This window comes from Triticum aestivum, chromosome 3B (assembly GCF_018294505.1).
Source record: "Triticum aestivum cultivar Chinese Spring chromosome 3B, IWGSC CS RefSeq v2.1, whole genome shotgun sequence".
NCBI classification, from domain to species: Eukaryota; Viridiplantae; Streptophyta; class Magnoliopsida; order Poales; family Poaceae; genus Triticum; species Triticum aestivum.
The window spans coordinates 844,464,324-844,478,987 of NC_057801.1; the positions used below are offsets into that span (position 1 = coordinate 844,464,324).

A 14,664-nucleotide genomic window follows, 5' to 3' on the forward strand; every position below is an offset into this window, starting at 1 on the left:
CTTGTGTTTTTCACGAAGCGCCTATTCGGCCTCAGCCTTCTTGTTGGCATCAGCCAAAGCTTTCTTTAGTGCCTCGTGTTCGGCACCCGCTCCTAGAGCATACAATACAAATGTTTCTCATTATGCACAACTATTCATTCGTGCCAACTTCAAGACAAATGTTTTCAACATACCTTGCTTGTCTTCCAGTTGCTTATTTACAAGGTTGAGTTCTTCCTCGGCCCGTGCAAGGCTATGCTTCAGTTCGGACACTTCCGCATTATAAGCGGCCGTCCTCTCGGCGGAAGCTTGTTTTCACATAAAGGGGTATATGTCGTTCACATAAGCTACTGCGAAAGCGGAAGATTTGATCCCCTGCCCAGCTCCGTCTTCTCCGCCGGACAGCGTATCAGGGGCTACTACTCCTATTATGACAATTCCTCAAAGGTTTCTTAGGAAACATACCTCAAAGGCCTTTATAAGACCAAAGCAGGACTCGTTCAGCCCGCTCTCGGCGGACTGAACCTTCTCAACCACCGCGCCAATGAGAGTGCGGTGCTCATCGATGATAGATGTGTTCTTCAACGCTATCGATAGACCGCTGGGCAGCTCTACTCGAACAGAGGATGCCGGCAGGGTAGGCAAGCCCCCCACCATCGAAGGTGGCTGTCCGCTCAACTCTGGAACCTTAGAGGTCCCAGGGGCCTTATCCGCCCCCACGTGTCTGGCAACGGGGATATGTCCCCCCTAGTCCGGGTCCTGTCGGGACAACACCTCGGTGTCACGCCTGGACTTTGGGGAAGGGGCCCGCGGAGGCGTCTCGCTCGCCAAGGCGTCTGAGCCCAGTGAATCCTCCGACGAGGACTGTCCGGCGCAAGACCTCGCCGGGCTATGCAAAATGCGGCAACAGTTAAAGCCGATGAACCCGAAAACAATCCCGGACGCGTATGTGAGTTTGGATTCTATGTACTTACGACTTCTCCAGGGGCTGGGCCCTGGGATCCCACTCGGGGCTGCTATCAGCAGCCGTGGGGGATGCCCCTGGGAGGGAATCTTTCCCCCTCTTGCGCGATCCGGCCTCCAGAGATGTGGAGGCCGCCCTCTTCCTCCCGTCAGCAGAGTGAGGCTCATCCTCCTCTTCTTCCTCCTCCTCGTCCTCAGACGAAGGATTGTCGCTGGAGTCTTCGGATTTGGCGTCCGAAGCCTCGCGACAGCGAAGGACACTCCGGGTCTTCTTGACCTTCTTGGAGGCCTCTTTCTTTAGCGGCTTGTAAGGCGTGGGGACCAGCATCTTTGTCAGAAGAGGTCCGGCCGGTCCCTTCGGCAGGGGGGCTGGACAATGTATCTGCTCCACCTTTTTTATCCATCCCTAAGGTCACAATGAAACACGATTAAGGTGTCTCCCTCATGACATGCCAGCTGAAGCATGAATAGACAGAGCGTGGTTGTGACTTACCGATCTTGGAGAATGGGATGATTGATACCCACGGTCCTCGGTGGGGCCCGGCCACGATTTGCCGGACTTAAAGATCACCTTCCAGATATCCTTGTGGGAGGAATCATAAAGCTCCCGAAGGGTTTGGTGCTCGGCTGGATCGAACTCCCACAGAGTACAAGCTCGGCGCTGACAGGGGAGAACCAGGCGAACTAGCATCACCTGGACTACGTCGACGAGTTTGACGTCCCTATCGACCACACCCTGAATGCGCGTCTGGAGCAGTAATAGCTCATCGGACGAGCACCAGTTCGGTCCCTTCTTGGGCCAGGACGTGAGCCGCAGTGGAGCTCCGGATCTGAACTCTGGAGCTGCCGCCCACTTTTTGCCGCGTGGTTCGGTGATATAGAACCACTGCTGCTGCCACTCCTTGACGGAGTCGTTGAAAGCGCCTTTCGGCCAAACAGCCTTGGGCATCTTGCTTACCATGGCGCCGCCGCACTCGGCGTGTTCGCCACTCACCACCTTGGGCTTCACATTGAAGATCTTCAGCCATAGGCCGAAGTGAGGTGGGATCCGGAGAAAAGCCTCGCACACGACGATGAACGTCGAGATATTGAGGAAGGAGTTGGGGGAAAGATCATGAAAATCGATCCCGTAGTAATACATGACTCCCCGAACGAACGGGTGAAGGGGAAACCCGAGCCCACGGACGAAATGGGGAAGGAACACGACTCTCTCGTGAGATTCCGGAGTGGGGACGACCTGTCCCGCCGGTGGAAGACGGTGGCCGATCTTCTGGGCCAGATACCCGGCTCCCCGGAGCTTCTTGATGTCCTTCTCCTGGACAGTCGAGGCCATCCATCTGCCTCCTGCTCCGGATCCGGACATCTTTGGAAAACCTCTCTTCGATGGAGAAGAAGAGTGCTTGGGCGTTAGGGCTCGAACAAAGGGGAATGAGCTAGCGGGAGGAGAAGGCGTGGGTAAAAGAGAAAGAAACCTGACCTCCTTATAGAGGCGGTAAATGCTTTTTGTGCCTCCCCACTTGCCTGGTGGAACCCGTCTGCCTCCCACTCGCCGCGATTAGCGGCACGGTTAGATTACCCATACCCGTATTGATGAGAATCCCGTAATAAGGGGACACGATCTCTGCTTTGACAAGACGTGTCACAGAAACCGCCTCGTAATATGTGTTGTAGCTGGTTGTGGGAAAACGGCTCGAATAATGATCCGACCGTAATAACGTGTCACGTCATCAGAAAAAGTTGTCACCAGATTGCATTTGTGAAATATCATTCTCTCTACAGCGGTGTGTAAAGATCATTTTGTGGATCTGGACACGATTCGAGTGTTTGCTAACTACTTTGGAGTATTCAGAGAAGGAACCCACCTTGCAATGCCGAAGACAATACTGTGCGCCGGACTCATCGTCATTGAAGCCTGGTTTAGGGGCTACTGAGGGAGTCCTGGATTAGGGGGTATCCGGACAGCCGGACTGTGTACAACGTCCGGACTATTGAAGCGTGAAGATACAAGACTCAAGACTTCGGCCCGTGTCCAGATGAGACTCTCCTTGGCGTGGAAGGCAAGCTTAGCGATCCGGACATTATGTTTTCTTCCTTGTAACCGACTCAATGTAAACCCTAGCCCTCTCCGGTGTCTATATAAACCGTAGAGGTTGGTCCTTAGAAGGCCCAATCACAATTACAATCATACCATCATAGGCTAGCTCTTAGGGTTTAGCCTCTGTGATCTCATGGTAGATCTACTCTTGTATTACCCATATCATCAATATTAATCAAGCGGGAAGTAGGGTTTTACCTCCATCGAGAGGGCCCGAACCTGGGTAAACATCTGTGTCCCTTGCTTCCTGTTACCATCAGCCTTGACGCACAGATCGGGACCCCCTACCCGAGATCCGCCGGTTTTGACACCGACAGAGATGACATGAGAGCAATGCAGGTATTCATGGCTCCCATTTTTTCCTAGCTTTTAAACTGCACACAGAGAAGTAAAATTGTGCAAAGGACTACTGCTACTACTGATCATTGTCGTCCGAAAACACGGGAGAGAGATCAGAATTCAGAGAACATCGTCGTCACATGCAAAGGACAGAGGATATTTAGGATCGATCGGCCATGTCTTACTTCATATAACATACAAATAAGCAATTGGTGCCGATCATGTGGCAGATGAAAAATGTGCTCTATTATGTTGAATTTCAATCGTGACAACAGTAAAGTGTAACATCAAAGCAATTGGTTTCCCAAAATAGGCCTCAGTCAAACAACTAAAATCATGTAGAAAAGGAAATGAGTCACATAATAGTGAATCCATGAAAAACTAAGAAAATTATTAAGAAAAGCTCAACCCAATACCCATTTTTGTTCTAACAAGGAAAAATATGCCACTAAGAAAATCAATAAAAGTCTAGCTATTGCAGGTGTCTTGCTATGTACTCCCTCTGTTCACTAATGAAAGACGTTCTAGAGCTCCCCAAACGTCTTACATTAGTGAACAAAGAGAACATGCAATCGGACATTGATGTTCCATTGAAACAAGCCACATTTTGAAGTTGAATGTTCCATAAATCATCTGAAATTTTCACCTAAGTTTTCAGACAGTAGACAAGACTCTTAGCACCTAAATTTCAGGGGGGGGGGGGGGGGGGGGGGCATTAGAAATTAAGGCATGCATGTGCAAGATATGTTGAACCGGTCGGTGTAATCATCCACCTTTTTATCTTAACTACTCCCTCCATCACATAATATAAGAGCCTTTCAAGTGTAAAAACGATCTTATATTATGGGACGGAGGGAGTAGTTAGTATCTGCCGTGATGGCCATGGTGATCACCCCCAGTTCATCGGACTCACTTCAGTTAAATATACTTTACAAGAAAAGATCACCCCCTTTTTGCACTGATGATGATTCAGATAGCATGTTTACTCTAAAACAAATTGAAGAATTGTTTCAGCCAATCATAAAGCTAGCTGTACTGCTACAGCCAACCCACAACTCAAAACTCCATGTTCATTTTCTCTGTTGTTGCCATCACCGAACGACCTAGCACTGAATTCCCTTGATGAATGCATAGCTAGGTAGATTGTTTTGTTTCAGACCAAGAAGAAGTTATAATGTACGTACTGTCTAAACACATTTGTTTGCATTGCCAAACCAGTACTGACAGAGATCCCGATTATTTCATCTAGGGAATTCGGATTAGCGCCCGCACAAGGTGCAGGGAGGGAGGGAAGGAAGAGATGAGGGCAGGGGGCGTAGTACCTTGCTCCGTTGAGCAGCCATTACGACCAAGCGCAGCCGGGGGTTCGCCTCCAGCACCTCGTGCCAGCGCCAGCGCCTCAGGACCTCGCGGCGGTAGGGGAGCGGCCACTATGACCAAGCCCAGCGGGTTCGCCTCCAGGACCTCGCGGCGGCGGCGGCGGCGTCTCTCAGGTCCTCGCGGCGGCGCTCCCTCTCGCGTGATGGGTTGGACGACATGCGAGGGATTGACGGAGCGAATTGACAAAGTTTCTGGAAAAAAAGGACCATAATGCCCTTGTTAATTAAACTTAATATTTTTAATTAACATGTTAAAATCAACGGTGGGAAATAATCAAAGGGGGAGTTACATGAAATTACATTTTGTAACTCGCCAATCACCGTAAAAGAGCTCTGGTTGGACACATCGAAGACGATGATGCAAGACGCGATGTTATGGTATCAGTGGACCATAGATGTGGTTTGTCACCACGTGCAGACTTCAGTTCCATGAGAGTCCAATAGAGGAACCATTCATGCTTGGGGAGGAGGCTTGATTGGGCTCCTAGATCGACCAGTTGTGGCGGCTCACAAGAGGGCATAGCAGAGGAACCAATGGAGGTCAAGGAGGGGTGGAATAGCTCGGTAAGGTGACTTGGGGCATCCAGGCCGAGCGTTTGTGGCAGCTCCCATGAGGATGCGGCACATGAATCAATGGATCAGCAGGGGGAGGAGGCGCCTAGGTCATGGGTTCATGCAGGTGCTCAGGTCATGCGTGGTATGATAGATAGATTTCTTTGGTTAGTCCATCAGCTAGGTATTGGAGGCGTGAGGGCAACCTAAGGAAAATAACTTCTCGTGGAATCTGTAACCTCTGGTGGGTTATGTAATGGCAAAGGTGGGTAATTTTCTTTAATTTATATCGAAAAGCTATAGATTTCCAGTCAATTTATAAAATGGTCAGATGTTTCTAATTTTTGTGGTAATTTCTAAGCTATTTATATTTTTTCTGGTTAGCCTGTAAAGTACTTTTTATATAATAGATAGATATATTGGTAGATAGACAGATAAATTAACTGAATAACTCATCATTTTTGGGAAATTTCCATACTGATTTGGTGCTTGAAATACATTTTTTTTTGTTTTTGCTCCTTGGACATTTTCACACGATCCACCATCATTCATCTGACCGCACTTTTTTTATTACATATGATCATTACTTTTCACTTTGATGAAATATAGAATATGATGATTGCTGTTTTTTCTCTTTCTTTCTTGCACTCGTTACATAGTAAACCTCTACCAATGCAATGTAATAACAAATCATAAAGGTGACTGACTATTGCATGTTGGGTTGCACGGATACTTGCAGTCAACCTCTTTCACTCCTTGCGTCCTTCCACGGTGCCAATCTCCAACAGCTTCTGCAACGGTCTGCTCCATATATAAGATGGTAGTGAAACAATATCAATCCAAGAAACAACATGGGGTAGCAAATAATGTGATTTATTGTGGATTTCGAACCCCCTACTTTATTTCCAAGCCTCGGGGAATTATGTGAATTCCAAGAGACGTCAAGGACCGTTTGGCAATGAGTGAAGCATGAGTCGATGAAAAATCCCCAGTCCTCTTTATCTTTAACAACCTTTAATGCATCAGCCATCGTGGTCCTTAGTCCTATCGACGCGGTAGAAGAATATTTAGAGTTTCACAAATAGGGAAAAACATCGATGCTTAATGAGAGTGAAAAATTGGCAAGCTAAGCTAACCATCAAGAACATCAATTTGTGTGGAATTGCAGTTCCGGATATTATCCTTGCAACTCAACCACGACTTATCAGGAGCCGACGAAGCTGGTACGATCACATTTCTTATCTATGGCGAAGGATAAGCGATTAAATGCTGAAACTTTTAATGGAGGAGTAGAAATAAGAACGAGAAGAAGAAAATTTAAAATTACCTGCGCTGGATCATACCCAGAGTTGACAATAAACATGGGGGTGTGGATGCTCTTAATAAGCTCCGCAGGGAAGAAACACTAGGAACACAATTATTTCAGCTAACGAACTTACTAGCATAACCTGATGGCATGCTTAAGAGTGCGAAGCATATCAAGTTATTCAGTTGAAACTACCTCAGTTGGCTCTTTGTTGGTAAGGCAGTCCTTGGGCAACACTTGTCTAACATTCTAAATAAATTAGCAAAATTTGTGAGATACAGAAGAAACTCAGTGGCATTTAGTACAAAGTGGTATCATCACATGGACAGAAAAATATTGTGTGTTTTACCGACTGTTGCACAACTAACCACTTGCAAACTCAAGAGTTTTACAAAGCCTTTTCTAAAAGTCGTGTTTTAGAGAAGTGCAAAAAGGGGGGAAAGATAACAAGAAATCTTGGTTACAAAATAAGGCAGGCTATTAAAGTATTAAGCAAGTCCAATGGCTAACCTGGAGGTGAACGACACCACCATAGAGAGATCTGAAGGACCTTTGTCCAGATATATCTTTTCTGTTAGAAAAAAGTGGCACTTTTAGTTCAGATACCATGCTAGTGGGTTACTTTTTTATTTTATTTTCAAGAGTCTTACACGTCAAGAATAAACCCAGCATCAACAAGGCATTTAACCGAAACCTTGTGAGAAAATCGTGCACTAAAATCGTCGCAATGCACTATCGTTGCTAGACCACCAGCAGAACAACCTGTAAGGATGGCCTGAAATGCGTAGAAATATGAAAAAAAAAACAGTTTTACATGGTTCTTGTTCACAACTAACATTTGTAGCACAGAATGCAACTTTTGTACTAATGGCTCTTGCTCAATTTATATTAGCCCAGTAAATTAAGTATGACCTGTGTAGCATTGGCGAGTCCGTTTTCCATTAGTTCGTCAATAACCGCTTGATAGATACGCAATCCTCTGAAGTGCAGTATGGTTCCATCCTACACCATTACGAACAAAACATCTCCTGAAGCAACCGAAACAGCGACAGCATATATATCAGAATCCAGAAAAATCACCTGTGCTTGACCTTCCGCATCCCCTGAAAAGGAAGCTCCATCGCAGTATCGCACGTAGGCTTTGTTCCAATTGTAGAAATCTAATAACATGCTGATGACAATTAGTGCAAAGGCATAGCAGGAAGTATTAAATATTCAGGCAAACAGGGAGAAGGACATGAAAAAATGGAACAAATTAAATAGATATATGGACTGGTGTGTGGAAGAGAAGTATCTGTGATTACCAGGATTTTGAAGGTGATCACTGCCGAGGATTCCAGTGCCGGCGAACTGTATTGGTTTCATGAATTTAGAGGAACCGAGATCAGACATCCTACGATTGGAACAATCGTTGACTGTGCCGCACCAGCCTCCTCCCTTGGTTGTTGAAAAAAACATACAGGTCCATCAACTAATTTCCCTTCCTTGATTCAACTTGCTAAACATTCCCATCATGCATGTCTTTTGATATATAGAGGGGATTTCGCAAAAAAAAAGGATATATAGAGGGAAAAAGATGCAGGGAACATTGGATGTGGCTGGATGGTACGTACCTGTAGATGGATGTGCCAGCTGCTGGAGCCGTCACCGGAGCCTCTCTGGAGGTGGTAACCCGGTGGGGTTCCGTCCAAGCACACAGCACCCTTTTCCTGTGCGCCAGTGAGGAGGGTGAGCGCGACGGGCTCCGGCAGCGGCACGCCGAACAGCATAGGACGGAGAGGGCCAACGGTGACCAGCAGCATGAGGAGCAGGGCCGCCGCCGCAAGTCCCCACCATCCGCCGTGGTGTGATGGACGAAGTTGGCGCTGCTCCATGTGGAGGAGCGGCTCCGCTGAAGCGGGCACCATGTCCATGGCTATCGCGTCACGTCGCCTGTAAGCTAAAGATGGTGTGGCTGTGTCTTGCACTAGCAGGGGTTGCATGATTTGGTCTCGGCAGCTGCTGCTTCTTCCTCTTCTAAAATACACAGTCTCGTGTTGCATTTCACTCCACTCCTCGTCATGTTTCGTAAACCCCGCCAAATCTTCCAGCTGGAAAGCAATCGTACCTTTTGTTGGAGCTGCTCCTCGCTCCCTTGTTCTTCCTCACGTTGCCTCAGACAACTCTCTCTTCTTCTCTCACGAATATACACACACACTTCATCAAGGACAAAGCTAGATTTGCCTTGTCTCCCGATGAATACCGCATAGGCTACATTTTTCCTCAGCCCTCACGGCCTAAACTTTTTCTCATTCATCTGATCACTTAAATAACACGTACACGAGACTCACGCACGCACACCAGCTACCACGCACGGTGTCACGTCGTACTCCAGTAACCACTAACTCCACGCACTACGCTAGCTAACTAACTACTAGTATCCAAAATGCTACTTCGCAATTCCTACAGATAGGTTTTTCACAAAATGCGTGAAAATTTCCATCTCTCACAATTCATCCTCAAATTTCTGAAAACTGTCCATGAAACTTTTGAAAGTTAATGTTTCAGAAACTTTATCATCCATTTCCATGAAGTTTGCGAGCACGGCAGACCCAATGATTTGGTTTCTAAAATTTGGAACCCATGCAGTCAAAATTTCTTTTTTTAAGTTTGATGAGAATATTTGCATATTGTGATCCCACTTTATAAAAACTAGATGACACCTTGTGCGTTGCTACGGGAATTTTTAGCAGGCATTAGTAGAAGCTAAATTCGATAAACTCCTGTCCCGTGGTTTACATGTTCAATAGTAACAAAAATAAATAGTAGAAAGAAAGTTTAACTATAAGCAAATGGAAATAAACCAATCGACCTTGGTGAAATCCTAACAAAAAGAAATTCAAACATGTACTCTGAATCTCTGATTAGAGGAGGCAAGAATTTTACACATTGTTCTTATGTACTCTGGTTAGAGTATAGCAATTGGGTTTGTAGTCAATCTGGTTTGATATTTATCTCTTACCAAGGATCTATTGGATAAGTACGTGGGGTAATTAGCAAAGAAGTAATCATGCTTACCTTCATGGATATGTGCGCACGCAAGTACAGTATCAGCAACGGCATGAACACACCCATAACAGCAGTAACCTGCTGAAAAAGTGTTTCACCCGCTTTATATTATAGAGCAACTTCCAACGATCACAACGACATTGCTGGGGCGAACAACACATCAAGCCCAAAAGAGAAAGGAAAAAAAATGCCAACAACGGCAGCTCGACAAAGCATGGATGATCCGTCACCGCTGTCACTACAAGAAATATGTCAACTTGTGACCTTCTATTAGTGACCTGGGTGAATTGGTCGTAAATCTACGACCATTTGAAACCAACTGGTCGTAAGCTATTTGGGAGGGTCCAAACCCTAAACCATAACGACCATTTGGTCAGGAAGGTCGTAATTGCCTTATACGAAATGGTCATAAAGCAGGCAATAGTGGTCAACAGCCTTATTTCTAGCTGATTAGGACCAATCTAGATGGTCATGACGCTGTAAACATGGATGCATTGATATGACTGAGTGCCACCTCATCAAGTTTTTCCTATGTGTCATGTCTATGTGTCAAGTTTTGCTTATGTGTCATGTCCATGTGTCAATTTCATCTTACGTGTCTGGATAGCACTTGGTTTGATCCAATAAAGCATGTGTGGCATGAGGCAATAACCACATCCACAGATGTTACATGTTTAAGTGAAATCAAAACATTAGCTAGTCATCATACATGCATGATTATCAACTTTGCAAATTCATTTGAATTAACCTAAACATGTTTTAATATTCTAGCAAGCAATCAACCAAGCAATCATCATATCAAGTGTTCAAGATGTTTGCCTTGGATATCCAGAAAGGTTGATTCACTCCGTAATATTGTAAAAATTATCTTCCCTCCATTTTCCTATTTTCAAAATAATGCAATTACCACATAAATCCAAAATAGCACAAAAAAGTTGTTTGGAATTTTTTAAAATAAGTACCGAAATATACTAGATGAAAATGAAGAATGCCAGGAAAAGAATCAATTCATTTGGAGTTGCCGTTTAAAAATTAGGGGAAGTTAAAGTTCAGCCAAAAATCTGATTTTTTTAACTCAAAAACGAAAACGCTTCGGTAAGACGGCACCTTCACATAAGACGAAGCGGTACAGCGTTGGGTCACTGACAGTGGGTCCCATGGGCCCACAAGTCAGGTTTGACCAGTCGACGGCGCCCTCTTCTCCCGCCATGGGCCCACTGGTCAGGTTTAACCAATGGGTCCCATGTATATAGAGGGAAAAAAGATTCAGGGAACATTGGAAGGATGGATTGCACGTACCTGCAAATGGATGTGCTAGTTGTTGGAGCCATCACCGGAGCCTCTCTGGAGGTGGTACCCCGGCGGGGTTCCATCCAAGCACAATGCTACCTTCTCCTGTGCGCCTGCGAGGAGGGTGAGCGCGACGGGCTCCGGCTGCGGCACGCTGAACAACAAAAGATGGAGAGCGCCAACGGCAAACAGCAGGCGGAGCAGGGCCGCCGCCGCAAGTCCCCACCATCTGCGGTGGTCTGGTGGACGAAGCTGGCACTGCTCCAGGTGGAGGATCGGCTCCGCTGTCATCGGCACCATGGCCATCGCGTCACGTTGCCAGCAAGGGAAAAATGGTGTGGTTGTGTCCTGCACTAGCGAAGGTTGCATGATTTGATTTCGGCAGCTGCTGCTGCTTCCTCTTGTAATGTACATGTTGAAGTATATTGCCCGCGTCTCTCCATTAGTTCAGACTTTTGGATAAGTTGGTCGGTGTATGAATTTAATATGGTATCAGAGCCAAGAGGTCTTGAGTTTAAAACCCTGCCAACGCAGTATTAAAAAAAAATTCTGCGGCCTACATAAATCCCACGTCTAAGAGCTAAATAAGCCTAGACGTGAGGGGGGGTGTTGAAGTATATTGCCCGCGTCCGACCAACTTATCCAAAAGTCCGAACTGATGGAGAGACGAGGGCAATATACTTCAACAGTACATACTACTCGTGTTGCACTTCACTCCACTCCACTCCACTCCACTCCTCGTCATCTTTCATAAACCCCGCCAAACCTTGCAGCTAGAAAGCAATCGTAATTTTCCACGGTTTTGCTACTTCGAAATGACCCCAGGTGCGAAGTTTGGTGTTTCCATGCGTTGCGATTTGCTCAGACACAATGGATATCGAGACTAACATCAACTTACATCAAGAAATTTCATCACGTAAATTTCAGTCCTCTGTCTAGATGGATGCTAGGCGCCGACCCAAATTTCAGTCGGTCGGGTGCAGCACTCCAATCGCGCACTATGCCTTGCCCTCCAAACCGTCAGATCAGGATCTTCGTCCCTACCCCGCGTTGTCTTTTTCTCCAAACTACTAGAACAACGCCCATGTGTTGCAACGAGATATAAATATTCTAATATGTTAGCTTGTGATTTACCTATCAATAATAATACGATTGTGTAAATAAATCTTTATCAAAGTCTAACTGTGAATTACCTTCTATTTTGATTAAAAGTTTGGTAAGTAAATTGAAGTGAATTTGGTTCAAAAGGTAAGTAATTAAGTTGATTGATTATCATATACATGGAAGGTTGGACGAAGGTATGACGGAAAGAAAGGTGAAATGTGAACTTTGCGTTCTTTTTAAATAGTAGAGATTACACAACCATGCGCGGAGGACAAGAGGGACAACGAGCGCCACAGACCTCCCTGCATCGTGTGCTTGCATCACCAGGTGTTGTAACAAACACTTCTGTTTCGGTACACAACCCCTGAACATAATGGCTTATGTTTCGGTACAACCCCCTTAACACATTGATGGCAAAGGGCATGATGGTCATATATAGTACTACAAAATAAAACTGAACCACCAAACTCAAGGGCCTCCATGTCGTAACCACTACACCAGTCGAAGTTACGTGAGACTCCCTTCGTCTGAAAATACTTGTCATCAAAATGGACAAAAAGGAATATATATCTCTACCTAATAATAAAGCACGGTGGGTTTCCGTCGTCCGTCACCTCTATTTACAAAAAAGTCCCTACAGTTTATTGAAATCAACCCGCAGTCCATCTATAAGTCATACCGAACCTTTTTTAGAAAACCCCCTGAAATTTCAGGTAATCAACCCGCCGTCCATATTTAAGTCATACGAACCGTTTTTTGTATTTTAACAGAAAACCCCCTAACCTTTTGGTTAATCAATCCGCAGTTTATCTAAAACAAAATTATTCATATCTTTTAAACCGTAACTTCGATTTTAACATATTATATATGAAATTTCATTAGAAATATGTGTAGAATCTAAATATGTTGTTACTTTTAGCTGTTAAATATTTCTAAACTATTAATTTGGGTGCAAACTTAATCTATAGTGCACGGTCCATTTTTCTTTCGCACCGGCGGCGATCCAAATTGCAAATAAACACACATTAAAACTAGATTGAGTGGGAAAAAACATTGATAACCACGCATACACAACTCTGAAAAACCTCGCGGGAAAAAACAACACTTTTCTCATCTTATTCTGAGCGATTGTGTGCGTGCGAGCGCGCGCGCGTGTGTGTGTGTGTGTGAGACGCCTTAGGACGGACCACATTCAAATGCATTTTCATTGTGTGAGCAGTGAGACCACCGTTAGGAACACAAATGTGATGCCATTTTAAATAAAGAACGTCTACCTATCAGGGTCTCGAGTCGTGGTCATTGGGTTAAGAGCGTGTATTTTTTCTGTCTCCTTGCAACGCATGGGCTCTTTTGCTAGTAGAACTAAAATACATCTCATTTTATTCATTTTGATGACAAGTATTTCCGGACGGAGGGAGTACAATACAACAAGAATTCGTGTTGTAGTCTCATAGTCCATGATGGGCCAACGCCCTTTTTCCAAAAATGTGCAGGGCTAGACCCAATGGATGACTTGGACCAATTTATCCTAGCGGCATGACCGTTCGCAGTTAGCAGTGGAATCATCACAAGAGCTATATCTCGCATTAAGCGCGATGGAAGGAGCTCTCGTTGAAGAATCTACCCCCTCACTACAGTACTGGGCCAGGCCCATTCGTTCGATCGCTCGTGTTTTCTTTGCTGGTTCTTTCACCTTGGTTGTTTCTTTCATTTTTTTTCTTTGATTTTCTTTATTTCTTCATCAATTTTATTCAATTTTACTTTTATTTGATATAATACAATTTTCTTTTTTTTATCAGTTTTCTTCCTTATACTTAGTTTTTTTTACTTGGGTTTCTTTGTTTTTTATTTTTTTACTTGGGTTTATTTGTTTCTTTTTTTGTTTTCTTCCAGTTTTCTTCATTCTCTTTTTTCGGGTAGGTTTTCTCAGTGCATAGTATACATTTTCAGATACACCATCTACATTTTTCTTAAATACATGTTTTGAAATAATTTTTTGAATACATGGTCAACATTTTTCAAATATACATTTAACATTTTTTAAATTCTTGATCAACATTGTTCAAGTACTTGTTCAAGATTTTTTTTCAAATGCTTGATTAACATTTTTATATATAAAATAAAACAATTCATCATTTTTCAATACATGGTCAACATTTTTCTATACAAATTTAACATTTTATAAATGATTGACTAACATATTGCAAATACAAGATTAACATTTTTCTAATACATGGTAAACATGTTTCCTATACACACTTTAAAAAAATTCAAATGCTTGATTTACAATTTCAAAATACAAGATTAACATTTTCTAGAAATTCACAACATTTCTTCATGCACATTTCATATTTTTCAAATATTGTATCAACGTTTTTTCAAATGCAAGATTACCTTTATTATGCATGATCAACATTTTTTCTATACACATTTAACATTCTCGAAAGCTTGATTAACATTTTTCAAATACTTAGTCTTATTTTTATTCAAAAGCTTGATTAACATTTTTATATACAATGATAATTTTTTTATTTTCTAATGCATGTTCAACATTTTTTCTATACACATTTAAAATTTTCCAAATGCTTGGTTAACATTTTTTAATACTT

At 43.9% G+C, this 14,664-nt stretch overlaps 1 protein-coding gene across 1 annotated transcript; it reads right to left on the bottom strand.

Annotated features, from left to right (window-relative positions):
- Positions 1 to 5,851: 5,851 nt before the first annotated feature.
- Positions 5,852 to 8,588, bottom strand: LOC123067052 (pectin acetylesterase 5-like). The gene is made up of 11 exons (XM_044490013.1): positions 8,227 to 8,588; positions 7,918 to 8,050; positions 7,694 to 7,773; positions 7,526 to 7,615; positions 7,264 to 7,388; positions 7,124 to 7,184; positions 6,809 to 6,862; positions 6,635 to 6,712; positions 6,444 to 6,549; positions 6,206 to 6,351; positions 5,852 to 6,108 (listed from the first exon to the last, which is right to left on the bottom strand). The coding sequence occupies exons 1-11, from the start codon at positions 8,524 to 8,526 to the stop codon at positions 5,998 to 6,000; spliced, it is 1,284 nt and encodes a 427-aa protein (XP_044345948.1). The 5' UTR covers positions 8,527 to 8,588; the 3' UTR covers positions 5,852 to 5,997.
- Positions 8,589 to 14,664: the final 6,076 nt, after the last annotated feature.